General features: G+C 50.1%; 2 protein-coding genes and 1 non-coding gene across 9 annotated transcripts in view; 2 read left to right on the top strand and 1 right to left on the bottom strand.

The window, feature by feature from the left end:
* Positions 1-2569: 2569 nt before the first annotated feature.
* On the bottom strand, positions 2570-11393 carry DNAJB5 (DnaJ heat shock protein family (Hsp40) member B5). 6 transcript variants are annotated; one of them, XM_086415656.1, is made up of 5 exons: positions 11307-11393; positions 10323-10790; positions 7757-8001; positions 4130-4731; positions 2570-3994 (listed from the first exon to the last, which is right to left on the bottom strand). In XM_086415656.1, exons 2-5 carry the CDS (start codon positions 10502-10504, stop codon positions 3761-3763), a joined length of 1263 nt encoding a protein of 420 aa, XP_086271782.1. In that variant the 5' UTR covers positions 10505-10790; positions 11307-11393; the 3' UTR covers positions 2570-3760. The 6 variants fall into 6 exon arrangements, with proteins under 6 accessions (XP_086271782.1, XP_086271785.1, XP_086271781.1 ...); XM_086415659.1 differs by having other exon boundaries at positions 10524-10790; XM_086415655.1 differs by having other exon boundaries at positions 10323-10467.
* Positions 9306-16945, top strand: part of SPATA31F3 (SPATA31 subfamily F member 3) — a 103005-nt gene continuing 95365 nt past the window's right edge. For both annotated transcript variants that reach the window (XM_086415669.1, XM_086415667.1), the window contains exon 1: positions 9306-9408. The gene's annotated coding sequence lies outside the window, so the exon portion shown is untranslated. The remainder of the gene's footprint in view (positions 9409-16945) is intronic.
* LOC147367103 (U6 spliceosomal RNA) lies at positions 16732-16838 on the top strand. Its single transcript, XR_015132226.1, has one exon. It is a non-coding gene; the product is annotated as a U6 spliceosomal RNA (small nuclear RNA).

Here is a 16945-nt window from a genome sequence, read left to right as displayed (position 1 = left end):
CCTTATACATGATGAGTCACTTTTCTCTTGCCTTTTTCAAGATTGTCATATATTCTGACAGTTTAGTATGTCTAAATGTGGACCTCTTTGTGTTTATCATACCTAGAACTTGTTAAGCTTCTTGAATGTGTAGACTAGCATTTCATTTAACTTGGAAAGTTTGGGCCATTATTTTTTTGGATATCATTTCTCCCCCTTTCTCTCTCTCCTCTCTTTCTGGGACTTCCACTCTTTGTATGTTGTATAGTTGATGTTGTCCCACAGGTCTTCTAGGCTCCGTTGATTTTTCTTTATTTCTTTTTCTTTCTGTTCCTCACATTGGATAATCTTAATTGACTTATCTTCAGAATTGCTGATTTTTCTTTCACCAATTCAGATCTCCCAGTCATTGCTTATCTTTCTGGGACTATTTTTATTTATTTATTTTTGTTGCATTGGGTCTATGTTGCTGCTTATGGGTTTTCTCTATTTGCAGTGAGCTGGGGCTACTCTTCATTATAGTGCATGGGCTTCTCATTGCAGTGGTATCTCTTGTTGTGGGGCACAGGTTCTAGGCACATGGGCTTCAGTGATTGCAGCATGCTGGCTCAGTAGTTGTGGCGTGTGGTCTCAGTAGTTGTGGGTGTGTTGGCTTCAGTAATTACAGAATGGGGTTTTCAGTAGTTGTGGCACGTGGTCTCAGTAGTTGTGGCTTCTGCGCTCTAGAGCACAGGTACAATAATTGCAGCACATAGGGTTAGTTGCTCTGTGGCATGTGGACTCTTCCTGGACCATGGATCAAACCCATGTCCCTGGCATTGGCAGACAGGTTCTATCCACTGTACCACCAGGGAAGTCCCCTTCTGGGACTATTTTAGAGTCATTTGCTGACACACAGGACACCCACTCCCAACCACTATGGAACACTGATGACAAACCTAATCAACTGTTCAATCTTCAGCAGCTCCTTTACATCCTCCAACCCGGGAGGACCTTTTGCAGCATAAATGGAGCCAGCTTTTCTAGGGTTTCCCCTCTCTGCACAGTGAATCCCTTGTAGCTGCTGTCCTGATTTCTGGTGGTTGCTCCCCACTGGGATCCTCTTTTGTTTTATTCAGTGGAATTTCTAATGCCCGCTCCTCTATCCCCCTCTAGTTTAAATGCAAGCTAAATATTCCCCACTGGTTCCCCAGTCCTGAACCCTGTTTTATTTCCAGCCCCCTACATAATGCCTACCTTCAATCCTTGCTCCCACTCTTACAACCTTCTTCTCCACCCCAGACTAAGGCCTTTGGAGTAAACTTTCTGACCCAGTATAAGGCACAGTCTGTCGCTCCAACTGAAATAATACCTGCTACGGAAGCAGACTGAAAATTTGTGGGATTTAACTTTTTTCAGTATGGCCTGGGTACCCAGCCTTATATTTCAGATTCCATTTTTCTTAGAGAATTTCCTATAAATAATATTTGGAACTAACTAAAACACCACCTTTGAAAGAGTTCCATGTTTAACACTAGTGGGTCTGGGCCTGCAGGATCTGAGTCTCTGGCACTGATGTGGCCTCAAGGCAACTAACAGACAAATCTCAGAAGGAATGTTCATAGGCTTTCACAGTCCTCAGTGTTTACAGGCTAAAATAGTGATGATCTAAGAATGACCACAAATCCTCATGTAACTTCCGAGAATGGCAAGCTCAGGTTGTAGGCAGAGAAAGGCCAGCTTGAGAGCTTTCTCATTTAAGTGCCCCTGACCTCAGATAGTTCAGCCTTTAAGGTGTCATAGTTTATCCCCAGAGAATACTCAGTGGGGACATGACAGTTTCTGAGATCCCAGATCCTCCATGTCCACAGAGAGGTGGGAGAGAGCAGTCTGTCTCAGGAGACCTGGATCCCAGTGCTTCAGGCCTCAGGAAAGAGCTAGAATAAGAATTTAGCCCTGGGTGAAGAGACGGACAACCCTAGGAGACCTGAATAGGAAAGCACTGAGTAGGGGATGCGGGATTAAGGATCTGCCTGCCCAGGATGGGATATTAGCATACGTTTTGTAAACAGAAGTCCCTCAGTTTCTGCACTGGAAGGAATAGTCTTCACCAAAAGTACCTTGAATAAAAGAATGAGTTTTTCTCATAGGTGGTGTCCCAGGATAAAAAGCAAGGGCAGGAAGATCCCTATTAAAAGTCTACACTTTGTCAGCCTCTGTATGGAGCCCAGGCTCAGGTGAAGACAGAGTTGTCTTCATGGCATTGGGATACTGAAGTTCAGGAGGGCATGGTCATCGTGGGTCTGATCCTTGTTCTCTGGCTAGCACATCCTTTGTGGAGGATAGTCTCTATTTCCTATAATGCAGGATATTTATTCTTTTCAAATCTTTGTTTCTTCTGATAGCTGAGTGGTATCTTCTGTCTTTGCTGAGTTTTGGGTCCACATTTTGTAAATTCTGTAAATCTGGGCTTAGAGGAAGGAAGGAAGGAGTCAGCTTTACCTTATATTGAGGGCCTACTTGGGCTTCACAGAGGTGAGCAAGGCTCAGGAGGGAGGCTGACAGTGAATATCCACCCCATCATAGCTTCATTGTTCTTGCTCAGATGCCATATTTTTAAAATACTTTATTTTTTTTCATAATACTGTCATTACAAAAAAATACAAAAAAACTACTATAAAAACATTCAAGGGCTTGTCAAAGTGAGAAAACCTAAAAACCCCATCCCAGAACCTGGCTGAAGCAGTCTTAGCCTAGCTCCTTCACTATTTGACCTTTATACAATTGTGGGAGTGGGGTGGGATCACACAGGCATCAAAGGGCTAGAAATTCCCCACGCAGCCTCCATGAAGGGTAAGAAATAAGTAGCTTCATATATCACAAAAATGGGATTTGGAAGTTTAGGGGTGGCTAGGCCCTGAGTTCAGAGGTGTGGGGAGAAACCTGTGACCCTGAATCTCTTGGTGGGGAATAGCTGCCACCTGACCCCAAAGCCCTTTCTCTTCCTGATGAAGGTTGGAAGACAGACCGTGCCCTCCACCTCTTAGCCTTAATACAGCAGGCCCCCTCCCCTTCCTCTACCCTTGCACATTCCTGGGAGCCGCAGGGAAGACAGAACTTCCAGCTCTGCAGGGTCTGGGCAGGGTAGCTGTCAAGAAGGCTGCTGAGGGTCCCATTCACTTCCCTGCCCCAAATGAAAAGTGTCTCGTGCTCAATGGCCCGGTTCATGGGTTATGGACCTTCCCTTCCCATCTCAACCCTGGAGAGGCACACATAGCTCTAGGTGTGTGTTTTGTGTGCATGAATAGGTGTGTGATAACCTTGGACACTGTGGACTTGAGGGTGGGGCTGGGGTGGGAAAGCAGTGTCCATTTTATCCTCTTCCTCCCTCAATAGGAGGAAGCTGAAGGGAAGGGAAAGGAGAGGTATTAGCAAAGCTGAGAAGGGAAGGAGGACATGCTATTTACAGGCGTGGACAAGGAATCTCTATATCTTCAAGTAGCACTCAGGTCATTCTCCAGCCACTGGAGTGGGAACTGGATTCAAAGGTTGTGACATGAAAATTGACCCCTGGTCTGGGCTAGCTCTCCCCACCTCCCTCCCACTCCCCCAGGGCAGCCCAGCTTTGAAAGGGGTCAGGGATAGGAACATTTCCCCTGAAAACCAGTGGCTTTTTTTTTTTTTTTTTTTTCACTTTAGAAAACGTTGCCAGTGTCCAGTGGACATCAAGCTGGGTGCACAATGGATGGGGTGAGTGTGGGGGGTATTGCTGTGGTAGACTCTGGGTTGGCTAGGGCAGAGCCTAGGAACAAGGTAGGTGCTGCTTAAGGATCTGCCGTGTCTGTGGTGTTAATCTATCTGGGAACCGAACTTTGAACTCGACAATGAGATCTCCCCGCTGGGTGGGCACCTTGGGGAAGGGAAGGCCCTCCCCACGGAGTCTCTTCACGGTGCCTGGCTTGATGACATCATTGCAGGGCAAAGGGATCACTCGGCCATCAATGGTGGGAATGTTCACGGTGCAGCCGCACAGCGCCTAGGGAAAATTAGAGAATGAGGAAAATGTAGGGTAGAGTGATTGGAAGGGAAGAAAAGTAAAAGTGGGGAAGAAAAAAATTTCCATCACTCCCACCCCCTGCCCAGTGAAAACATGATCTGATCCAGGCCCCACCTCCTTGAGGCTGATCAGGGCACTGTAGAGCACGTTGGTACCGTCTCGGCGGAAGTGTGCATGGGGCTTGTCTTTGAGCACAAAGACGATGTCGGCAGGGATGTTGTCAGGTGTGGCATCACCCTCTTTGGGGAAGGTGATCTTGGTGCCTTCCTTCCAGCCACGCTTGATGACAATATGCAGGATCTTGTCCTCGGTTCGCACAGTTCGCCCGTCAGGGTTGAGGCGCCGCCTTGTGATCTTCATGCGTTTGGTGGAGCCATGGTAGATTTCCTCCAGGGACACCCTCAACTCATGCACCACAGGTGGGTCCTGAACCTTGCGCCGAGGGTATAGTGGTTCTGGGGCTCGCCTTGGACCCCTACTCAGCCCATTGAAGCCAAAACGGCCAAAGGCGCCAAATGGGTCGTCATCTTCATCCACATCCATGTCATCTGGGTCAAAGCCACTGAAGGGACGAGCCGAGCGACTGCTGGCAAAGAAGATATCGAAGGGGTTGGAGCCTCCAAAGAAGGAGGCAAAGGTGGCATGGGGGTCTCCATGGAAGGTGTAGTGAAAGGAGCCACTGGAGCCACCGGAGGAACCGCCACCAGTCTTCAGGCCTGGAGGGAGAAGAAGTTAGGGGCAGTGCGGCTGGTCTCCGCCCCACCCCAGTCTCCTCCCCTTGCTCTCTAGCTCTCAGTTCATCAGCCTAGAGAAAGAAGCAACATTTAACCCCCACAGAGAGGGCTGGCCTAATAGAGTAAGAAAAATCTCTGGCAAGATTAGTTTCTACTTTTTTATAAACTTAATAATAATAAGGCACATCCTGAGGGTCAAAGAGGCTGAAAAGCTAAGACTAGAAGACTTGTAGGATGCAACCTCCAGTGCTGTAATCTCTTCCATCTACCTGTGACCCAAAGATGTCTCACTAAGCCTTGAATAGCTGTCCTGGGGTCATATTACAAGTCATACCTGGCTGCCAGATTTACTTATCTCCAAAGACAGGGCAAGAGGCAGTCACAAAGAATTTGACCATCCAGGGGGCTAGTAAGTGACTTGTCCCAAATAAGGTAGGGGTATCATCAAGGAGGAAGTCCCCTCTCAGTCTACTTCAAGCACAGTTTCCTCTTTCTCTGACTCCCACCCAAATGGGAAATCAGGAGGGCCCTCAAAAGTAGGAAAGATCATTAGCCTGGAGAATACTTATTTCTCTACAAAAAGTTTTAAAATGCTTCATTCCCACACTCAGGGCTCACAGTGTTGCACAGCTCCAAGGGGTACCATGCACAAAAGGGGCAAGTGTAGACTGTGCAACACCCTGGAGTACACAACACCAAGCTTTCTCCCCATACCTTATGTCAGAGCAACCAAAATGCATGAATGAACTGGAACATTGCAGTGGTGACCCCAGCGACTCTCTCTGGAGTCAGGTTCTATCTCAGGGGCCCAGATTCCTGGAGGCAGTCTTCATGGGGCATGGTGGTGATGGTGATGGGAGTAGAGGGGGGCGGGGCATGTGTGGGGAGAAGAAGGAGGTTAACACTGAGAAATGATCTAGGGTATACAGACTCAGGGCTGGGGCCCAGGCTAGGGGAAGGGACTCTTCTCTTTGGGACCTATATCTTGATATTTATTGGCTGTGGAAGCCTGAGCCTGAATTAGCCTCCTATTTCCTGGGCCCACAAGAAGAGATTTGGGTTTCACTGAAGAGGCCAAGAGGCAAGCAATTCAGTGACTTGTAACAGCTGCCTCTTCATCCTTCCTAAGATTCAAAGTCTGTTCTTTCCTTCTACTGGGGGTCTGATTGTCAGGTGAACTCAAGAAGCTTGGCAGAGCTCAGTGAGAGAAATTGGTCTGATGATGACAGGAGGGGGTAATTTCTCTGCAAGGATTCCTGCTGTACCACTACTACACCCTTTTCAAGCTGGGAACAACTTGTCCCTAGCCAGGGTGCACAGAGTCTATATTCACAACTGTTCTGGCTGGCTACTGGGGAGGGGGCAGGGCAAACAGAAACACAACCTGCATTTCCAAGGCTGCTTCTCCCTTCCCAGGCCCTGGATGTCTCCTTAAGGTTGTTCTGTATCCCCAGGAGCCCTCCTGGGGTGTAGATCTGTGTTAGAACTAGTGTCTGGACCTAGGGCCCAAGCTTTGCCCTTCACTTAAGTTTGGTCTTGCAGAAAGAAGTCTACCAGCTTCTCTGGTGATTCAATGGTAAAGAATCTGCCTGCAATGCAGGAGTTCAATCCCTGGGTTGGGAAGATGCCCTGGAGAAGGAAATGACAACCCACTCCAGTATTCTTGCCTGCCGAGTCCCGTAGACAGAGGAGCCTGGCTGGCTATAATCCATGGGGTCACAAAAAACTTGGACACAATTTGGTGACTAAATAACCCAGCTCCTACCTTTTTCCTAATCAAGATGAGGCCAAGCAGAGGAATGAATGCAATTCCTAGACAGGTCACATGGTGGCATGGTGTCTGCACTGCTTTCCTCTTCCCAACCACTACCCTTCCCATCTCTCTACCCCAGAGAGAAACATTTCTTAGCTGAAAGAATACTGAGGATTCCAGCAACTGCCTGGTGAATCTGGGAATTGGCAAGTCTAATAGGTGAGGAGGGAATAATGGAAGGAATTTTGGCATGGAGAATGAGAAGAGAGGGTTGGGAGGACTAGGGTATACAGAGGATTGGGTCATGTAACACAAAGCAAGGGCTGGGGAGAGGAAAAGAACATTCTTTTGAGTACCTACTCTGTGTCAGGTACAGTACATATCATTAGCCCATCTAATTTTGAGACTAGAATGGGGAGACTGAGGAGGATAAAGTGAAAGAAAGGTAGATGCCACTGGGGAGGAAGGGCAGTTCCTCCTGGAAAGGAGAGTCCTCAGCTGTGACAATGTCTCTTAATATAGCCTGACAGGTGCTTGTGGCTGGCGGGTGGCAGGCGGCCCTGAGGGGCAGGCCCAGAATTAGCAGCTACATCATGCCCGTGGGATGTGCTGGGAGGAGCCGCCCTCTCAGAGGCTTTATTTGGACCTTTCCTGCCACCCTATGCGTGGCCACCAGCTACCCCAGGGAGGGGGCAAGTTGCCAGCAGCAGTTCCCGTTCCACTCTTGGATCCCTGCCACTTCCTCAGGGAGTCGAAACTCTAACTCTGTTCTGCTGGCCTGAAGTGGGCAGGAATGGGGCAGGGAAGGGGACAACCATCTCTAGCTCAGAGCTCCAGTAGTTAATTCCCCGGCTGCTTAAGGGCCAAACTTTTATGCTGATGATTGTAAATGCTCTGTCCTCAGAGAGCCACACACTCCCTTTCCTAACCTTCCCCATCAGCCAATGAAGCAGCAGGGACTTCAGGCAGGACTAATAAGGCTGGGAGGGAAAGAAGGGCGGGGAAGGCCTCTGGCTCTAGCTTCTCTAAGGCCTGAACTTGAGGAGGGAGAGGGGCAGAGAAAGGCAGGGAGAGGGATGGGGAGCTGAGACTGGGGAGTGTGTGGTCTCTTTTTTCCTCTGGATGTCAGTGCTGGGAACACTTGTGCCTCTCACCCTTTTCTCGGTCTCCAGTTCCCTGCTTTGAGAACTAGGTCACCCAGGACCCCCAACAAGGAAAGACATCCAGTATCAGGCTGGGGCACTGCCCTCTTACCTTCCTCCCCATACTGGTCATACAGGCCCCGTTTCTTAGGGTCACTCAGCACATCATAGGCCTCTGCAATCTCCTTAAACTTCTCCTCAGCGTTGGGTTCTTTGTTCTTATCTGGATGGTACTTCAAGGCCATCTTCCGATAGGCTTTCTTGATCTCATCCTCGTTGGCTCCAGACGGGATCCCAAGAATCTTGTAGTAATCCTTTCCCATCACAGCCACTGGACCGGCACTGGTCTCCTTGTTTCTGAAAGAAACCAGGGCTGATCCTTGATGCCACTGTTCCCTTCTACCCCGGTCCTATTCCTGATGATCTTGAAGTTCCTAAATGACTCACTGTGTAACTTTCAGCAGGTCATGCCTGTTCTGTGGGCCTCTGTCTCTCCATCAGTATGATGAAAGGTTTGGACTAGAAGATCTCTTCCAGCTCTGACATTCTAGGATTCTGTGATTCTTTGTTTAGCTCCTGGGTTTTCCCAACAGGAAGCTGGGGGCTGTGGCCCAAGTCTCGGGGCTATTCTAAGGCCTAGGTCCTTGGGCCAGACTGAGGACCCCCACGAGCCCAGCTGAGGGTGGCGGTACCATGGACTGACAGATCCACACACAGGAGCTGGCCAAGATCAGCGTACTGGGTGAGGTCACCTGAGCATCGTGGTCTCCTACGCCATGCCTCAGGCATGGTGCCCAGGCTAAGGGCAGCTGGGGCAGTGGCCCAGGACTGGGGACGGGCCTGGGTCTTCAGCCAGATGCCTTGGCCAGCCAGGCTGAGTCAGGTGTGGGTGCTGAATTCCTCTCTGCCATTGGAGACCCCAGGTCTTCCTACCCCCACTCCCCAAATTATGCTAAGCCTCAAGTGTGATTCAGATCAGAGGATGACTAACAGCCTTGGAAACTGCTGTTTCTAACTCCCTCATTAGCACGGGGGTGACACTGCCCTTCTAACCAGGGCAACAGTTTGCTTTACTCATTTCCCAGTGTCTACACACAAAACTGTGTTTGAAGACATGTCTGTGCTGTGTAAGCATCAGTGTTAGTGAACAAAAGCATCCTAGGGTAGGGTCTTTTTAACCTTAGTTTTTAGGAGACAGTTGGGCACTAACCAACATTTCCTCAATACCTTTTCTACCAGTTCTTCTCTCTCACCTGCTGCATGGTTTAGGATCTGGCCCAGTGCCAGGCCCATACTCCTTTGATAATCCCTTGCATGCTGGGTGCAAGGGCATTTGTTATTTATATGAGGGAGAAACACAGGACTCTTAATTCTTTCACTCTAATCTCCCTCCATCAATGTCTCTGTGGTGGATATGAAGGAAGGGCATTTTCCTGTAGCTAGAGCTATTTGGGGGAATGGCCAGAAGCCATTCTCCGACCCAAGACTTGGCCAACCCCTGCCAAAGCCCAGAGTCTTTCTAGCAATGTCCTGGGCTGGCAGCCACAGCTGAGGCCTGCTTTTCTGCCTCTGATTGCTTCAGAGAGGTATACAGAGTTTCCTGGCAGGAGTAAGGGTTATAATGGGTAAGGGGAGGCCTCAAGGCTTCAGGTAGACAAGGACAAGAGCCCTAACTCCTGCCCCCACAGGGCCTGTTACAGGTGGCTGGGTTGACTCATGGTTCTGGGAGTCATCTCACTCTGATGAAGAGAAGGCTCCAGTAAGGTGGGTACTCCCCCTTCTCCCTACCAGCATGTCATGCCTGGTGGGGGGAGGCTGCAGTTGGGGGAGGCAGAAAAGAAAGAGCATCTGGGGGAGGGCAGCCATTTTCAGAAGCAGCAGTAAAAGCCGTCTGAGAGGGAGCTGGGGGTGGTCTGCCACCATCTCTGCCTCAGCCCACACTTTCTTTCCCCTGAAACTGGGAAGGAACCCTATCACACCAAAAGGGTGCCCCCAGAGAACTACAGCACCCTTTAGGCTGAGGGTGAGTGGAATGGCTTGGTACTGCTCTCATCCTCCCCTCGCTGTCCCTGCATTACCTCTTCGTATGGCCAGTTTCCTCCCTGGCAACCACCTGCTTGCTGTTCTAGATCTATAATTCTCTTGCCTCCACAGACATAGGGCAAGCTCTTTCAGGAATTGCCTTTTTTCTTTCCTCCCTCCTTCCCTCCCTCCCATACCCATGAGCCACATGTTGGAATGACAAAGGAATCCCATGGTGTGGCACTGCCTTGGATGGAGAGAATGTTAATGTAGAGGCAGGAATGAAAAATGAGAAATAGCAAGGGGGACTGATCCAGGAAAGGGGAATGATTGATACAGAAAATGAAGTACTGAGGGAGGGGGATGAAGGATGAGAAATGGAAATGTCTGAGGTGGCAAATGGGTTACCAATGGGATGTAAAGAGTTGAAATACTAGAGGAGGTATTTGTGGAAGATGGATGCCTGAATGGTTTGGTATAGGAGATGAATGACAAGGGGTGCAGTTCATTCAAATGTAAGGGTGGGACGGAGGGGGATTCTTATATGTAACTGGGGATGAGATGAGATGGAGGAAGCAGATAGGCAATGGAGGGGGATATGACATGAAGAATTTGACTTGGTATGGATATGAGTGCCCTTCTCCAGAGGGACTTACCGAAACTTTACAAACCCATTCAGCGTCCACGCTCGAAGTTTTAAGGGCTCCAGCTGAATTTTAAACATCAAGCTGGCTAAGAAGTCTTCTCCCCAGAAGTGTGGGAAGCTCCGGAAAGCTCCTCGGGCCTGTAGTGGGGGTGCTGCTGGGGATGGGCAGGAGAGCACTGTGCGCTTAAACATGCCCAGCCCAGCCCCTCACCTCGGATCGCTCCACCGGAGCCCGCTTGGAAAGCTGAAGCTCTGGAAAGCCACCTCCTCAGCGTCTCGGGCACTTGCCCAGCAAGCCTTGTCCGGTGCAGCAGGAGCTGGACCTGATCCCCAGGTGTGGAGAGTGAAGGGGTAGGGTCCCGAGATCACCTGCTCTCAGGTGCAGCGAGGTCTGGCTGATTGTGAATGGCTGTATGGCAGTGTGACAGTAAGGCTGGCAGTTCGAAGAGCGAGTGCTTGTGAGTGGCAGCGTGTGTACCTGTGACAGGTGTGATTGTCTGTGAGGGCCTTAGAGGCAGTGTGTTCTTCTCGCCTCTCCTGGGGAGGAGCAGACCCCAATCCCCAAGAATCTACTCAATGAAGTCACTGACGGGGAGTCTCCTCCCTCGCAGATGGGCGGGGTGGGGCGGGACAGAGCTCGGCTGGGACAAAAGGCGCGGCGAGGAGAGGAGGGGAGGGAAGGGGAGGGGGCTCCGGCGGAGGAGGGTGGTCGGTGATGTCACCGGCGCTGGCTGACTGGGCTGGCTCAGAAACGCCTCCGCAGAACCCAGTGCGACCCGGCCCGACCCTCCCCCGCTTAGACGCTGGCTGCCCACTCTAAGAGGGTCGCGGACATCAAGCACCTTGCAGACTCCGCGTCCCCACACCCCCGCGGCGGAAGAGTCGATGGGCCCTCAGTGTCCCGATCCCCGCTCCCCCCGAATTAAGACCCCTGGCTTCGCGACGCCCCAATCCCCACCCCCGGGACCCTCGAGTCCTGGCTCGGCGTCCTCACCGGTGAGGAGCTGCGGGCGCCGCCGCGGTCCGTCAGACAGCCGCTGCCCCCACCCCCGGCTCTGGCTCCGCCGCCTCCACTAGGGACAGGAGTCGCCCGCCCGCCGGCGGCAGACAGCCGGCCCGGGAACCCGCCCCCACAGCTCCGCCTCCGTACTGCCCATTGCGCCGTCTGCCCGTCACTCAGCTCAGCCTCTGTTGTAATTGGACAGCTTTCAACGAGTGGTTCTGTGGTAGCCGTCCCTTCCTCCGCCCCTGTCACCCGGCCACACGCGCACACATTCCGGGCAGTGATTGGTATGAGTCTGATTGGTGCACTCTGGAATCAATCAACCACACCTCTTCGCTATCTGGTCATGTCATTGGTGAAAGGGACAGAGGGCGGCAACTCTTCGCGCCCTTTGATTTTATTGGTTGGTCAGTGGGGCTTAGACCCGAGTTGGGGGACAACTATTTTAGTCCAATCTCCGGTTTGAGAAGGTGGGACGTACTGGCCGCTGCTCGAATCTCGGGAGAACCTTCTGGAACCCCTGCAACGTCAAAGGCAGGCTTAAAGGAAAACTGCGCCTACCAGTTGGCGGTGACTCTGGGCATTCTTTCCTTTCTTCATTTAGGAGAGTAGGGGAGAGAATAGTGCACCCTGGGAGGTGTAGTCCTTGGACCAGGGTCAAAAGGTCATTCCTTCTTACCTGTCTTCCATTGAACCGTGAACTTACCTTGCCCTGACCTGATTTAGCTTTACCTTACCGTGACCCGGAGTTGACCTGATGTGACCTAACTGAATCTCAAAATAGGCCCCGGTAGATGTGCATAGTACTCTTCCTGCTCTTTTCTTTGTAACCTGGTAGTTCTCCACAATTTTAGCACCTCCATAATTCCCTTTCTGAGTCCCCTTTTTATCCTCTGTATGTTTCTCTCATTCGTGTTCCCTCATGAGCAGCCCCTTCTCAGCAACCCGCATGATACCCATTAAAGTTCTTCCTATTATCTTTCATTTTACTTCCCCTTTGAGTTACCATTAAGGTAACACATGTTTTAGACCCGTTTGACTTTCCTCCCTTCTTGCCCCATAGGATCTCCTGTCTTTCGCCCATGATCTTTTGCCTTACTCTATTCTTAATCCTTATTTATTCCCATGAGCTCCCCTATCCTCGTCCCCCTTTTAATCCTTCATCTCAGTTCCACATGATCTTCTTTCTTAACACCCTCATAATCTCCCATTTCAGTACCCCCACCCCCATTAATTCTCAGCCCCAGTGTCCCCGATGTTCAGAGCAGGCAGGGCTGCGGAGGCGGTTGCCAGCGGAAGCCGACGCTTGAGCAGACACGGTGCCTGGCGCCCACGTCACTGTCTCCCAGGCCCATCTGTGCTAGAGGGAGCGGGGGTGGAGAGGGGGTAATCCAGGGGTGAAGAGAGGGAAGGAGTTCTTGGGAGCTTTGAGGACAAAGGAAGGGCCAGAGCAGAAGCTGTCACCTCTCTTTCCTTGTGGTTTCCCAGAGGCAGAGTATGAACACCCATGAAGTCATGCAAACTAGATGGAGCTTGAAACTGAAGCTTGGAGGGCATCAATATCTAGGACACAGAACAGAACAAGAGGGGAGTCTAGGGGTCCTAAGATCAGGTCTGCCTATTCTCTGCCTGATCTGGCTTTCTGGTTATCATGATGGGTATTCCAGGAATAAAGGGGTGTGAAGGAAGGAAAGGAAGTGTGGTAAGAGGAGGCAGGGTGAGGGGGGATAAGGAGAGGAGGGAGAGAAGATGGGGTAAGGGAGTAGAGGAGTAGAGGCAGGTGAGAACAGGTGTAGGGGGTGGGGAGAGGAGGGGGGAATATGGGTGAGGGGGTGGAGGGAGGGGAGATGGATGAGGGAAAGGGGATGGGGGTGGAGATGGATTGATTAGCAAAGGGATGGGATAGAGAGATGAGGTGAGAAGGCATGAGAAAGGGAGGGGAGGTTGGGTGGTGATTGAATGAAATAGTGTGACATGGAGGTGGGAAAGGGAGGGTGAGGGGGCTCAGGACTGGTACTGGCTCCTAAGGGCTCTCAATCTTCCACCTCCAGATTCATGGGGGCCTGGACTGTGGGAGGCTCTGCTTCTTCCTATTCCAGTTCTGTCTATTTTGCCTCCTCCAGCCTTGCCTGTGCCAACACGGAGGCAGAGTTTAGTCACCGGCCTTTACCTGGTCCCAGCTAATGCTTACGTGTTGGCTTAGACCTTCAAGGGGGCAGAGCTGTGCCTTCAGTTATTGGTGGCACAGATTCTGTTGTTTGCCAAGTTTGCAGTTGCTGTCCTGTGTCCCATTGTCCTGGGTATCAGGTGTGTGTGAGAGGAACCAGGGGTGCCTCAGGGTGTGGCAAAGGGTGTGAGGAAGTAGGCTCTGAAGGCAGACTGTTGACCTTGTGACGTTGCTTACTATGGTGCCTAATTTCCTCTTTTGTAAAATGGAGATAGAAAACAGCTGTACCTCATAGGATTGTTGAGGGTTAATTAAGGTGACACATGTAGTGCTGACAGCTTGGCCTGAAGTTAATGCTCAAGAAAGTTAACTTATTCTATATGTTCACAGATATCTGGATATGTGAGTGCATCTATAAACGTTGGAGTCTGGAAATTATTTGTAGTGTTGTGTTTATCATGCAATTTATGAGTGAAAGTGTATCTGTTTAATTATTTTTGCACAGTAGTGTGCTTGATTCTATGTTATTTATTGTAGGTATGTGATTTTGTGTTACTGTACATGTATGATTAAGTGTAGGCCGGTGTCTGTCTACATGACAAAAAGTGGATGAAATAAGGCTTCATGGCTGTTGGTATGCTGACACTGTCTGCCTTTGTATGCATGCATCTGTGATCTTGTCAGTTCCAAACACCCCCCATTCACCCTCTCTCCCTCTGGAGACGTCACAACCATAGATGTCCCTCATTTCCTCACCCTGAGGGAACCGGAACCGGGGGCAGGGGCGGGGGTGGGTGCCAGTGAGGAGGTGTTTAGACAGGAGCACATGTTCCCTCCCAGACTGTGCATGGGAGGGGGAGACCTCTCTCACGTATATCCTGAAGGCTCCAGAGGAAGTGCTCCCCCCAGCCTGTTCTCAGTTCCCTGTCTTGTCACCATGGCAGCAGTTGCCAGGGGCTCCCAGGGTTGCTAAGATCTGGGTGTGGGAGGCTGCCAGCACTGTTGCCAGTAGAAACAGAGAATCCTGGGGGAAAGGAAGACTACCCCCACGCTGCCGGCTTTATGCAGTGACAGGACTGTTTCTTGGACCTCTCCTGTGTCCCAAAATTGATCCTATAATTTGTATGTGGCAGTACTAGGGTTGGTGGGGGGCTTTAACAGGAAGCTGGAACTAGAATACAGAAATTCACATTCTGAAGAGATAAGGGGCTCTAGCCTGGCTATTCCTATCTTTAAGGTTGGGAGGCTCTTAGAAATTAGTGATTTCCTTATTCTGTCCACTATCACTTGTACTTCTCCCCTGGCAATATCTCTTCTTAAGTTCTCCAATGGAATGGTACTTATCTGATGTTTCACCTCCTGTAGGAATACCTGTTGACCCCATTATCCACTGACTCCTTTCTGTAGTCAGACTCTCTGCATATCACCTAGATACACACTTCATGCTGACAGTTTAGCCCAGAATTCAGCCCCACAATGAGCCCCAACTTTGGCCTCAGCCTGAGACACTGATATTGGTCTTAGTCATGGATCAGGTAGTTCCCCCATCCAGCTTCAGTCTAAGCCTTCTCCTAGATCTTTTCAGATGAGCCCTAATCTTGACACTGATACTTGAACACTGACCAGTCTTCTAACTCCCAGGTACTTGTCTAGTGTCTCCCTGCCTGTTCTGAACCTACACTGACTAGTTGTCATCTTTTTTTAGTCGCTAAGATGTGTCAGGCTCTTTGTGACCCCATGGAGTGTAGCCCGCCAGGCTCCGCTGTCCCTGGGATTCTCCAGCAAGAATACGGGAGTGGGTTGCTATTTCTTTCTCAAGGGGATCTTTCCAACCCGGATTGAACCCATCGCTCCTGCTTAGCAGGTGAATTGTTTACCACTGAGCCACCGGGAAGCCCTGCAATGACTAGTACCATAAAAGTTCAAAGGGTTTTTTTTTTTTTGCTTTGGGGTGAGAGAACAGTACTGGGAATGACCATCAGAGGGCGTGCAACATCAGGTTCTGAGCACATGCTTCTCAGAGCCCACCTGGAAAGGGGATAATAGGCGAATTATGATATTGGATCTCTTCTCTCAGGTCAGGGCTCCGAGCTGGAGGCACAGCAGTTGGTCTAAGAGGTTGAACTAAAGAAATTAAGGCTTCCAGCTCAGTAATGCTGATGTTTTGGGGTCATGTGGGTCTGTACAAGCTTGGATCTCCCTATAGTTCAGCAGGCCTCAGGGCTGGGGTTACAGTACAATTCGGTTCAGTTGCTCAGTCGTGTCTGACCCTTTGCGACCCCATGAATCACAGCACGCCAGGCCTCCCTGTCCATCACCAACCCCAAGAATTCACTCAAACTCACGTCCATCAAGTCGGTGATGCCATCCAGCCATCTCATCCTCTGTCGTCCCCTTCTCCTCCTGCCCCCAATCCCTCCCAGCATCAGAGTCTTTTCCAATGAGTCAACTCTTCACATGAGGTGGCCAAAGTATTGGAGTTTCAGCCTCAGCATCAGTCCTTCCAATGAACAGTAGAAGGTGCCTAACTACTTACTGGCGTCGCAGGCCTCAAGAGAACTGGAGACCTGGGAAGGCATTTCACCCTCAACGTCATATTTATGTCATATGCATGTATGGCTTCACTACCTTCCCTGGTATTCAGTTGTCTTTTGGTCCTATTGAGCAGAAATCTGCCCCTCCTCCACCTTTGATCTTAGCTCTGTTCTTGAGGTCATATCAACCTCACTGGTCCCATCTACCAGACCTCAGCCATTTGCATCCCTCAAATCTGCTCCTCGATAGGGTGAACATGTCTCAGGCCTTCATGGGTTCCTCCTCTGCCTTGTTCAGTTCCAGCTACTAAGACCATGTTCCCCCAGCTGTGGTTCCAGCTACTAAGACCATGTTCCCCTGGCTGTGGTTCAGTTCATGATGCCTGGCTCTGATTAGCTTTTTCCAGGGGTGCCAGTCAGCATACTAGCCAGCCCACGTCCCTCCTCTGACCCTTTCTTTCCATGTAGCCTCAGGTTACATCTTCACCAAGTGAAGACTGCATCCTCTGCTCTCCCTGACCTGCTAAATCACATCCTGCCTGTTTTGTACCTATTATAATTTTAAAGGAATGTTATTGTTTATTAAAAAACAAAGATACTTGAAAGTAATGAAATAAAAAACATTTTGGCAATACCTTCTGAGTTTTAGGGCAGTCCTTGGATTTGGTAGTCTCTGTATTTGATGCTTCCTTAGATGGGACAAGGAGGGACTTAAGTGCTCACTTTAGCAGCACATATGCTAAAATTGGAACATTACAGAGATGATTTGCATGGCTTCTGCACAAGGATGACATGCAAATTCATGGAGCATTCTATATTTTTGTTTTCGATGAGTATTAAAATGTAATAATGTAAAGTGACTGTGTATATGAATAAATGAGTATATTAAAAAAAAAAAAGAGGGACTGAAAATCTCTAACGGTCTTGGC

Source organism: Bos grunniens, chromosome 8 (genome assembly GCF_055505025.1).
Source record: "Bos grunniens cultivar Pamir isolate PY7600 chromosome 8, Bosgru_T2T1.0, whole genome shotgun sequence".
Classification (NCBI taxonomy): domain Eukaryota; kingdom Metazoa; phylum Chordata; class Mammalia; order Artiodactyla; family Bovidae; genus Bos; species Bos grunniens.
The sequence above is the reverse complement of the archived record's forward strand: the minus strand, read 5'-3'. Positions and strand labels throughout refer to the sequence as shown.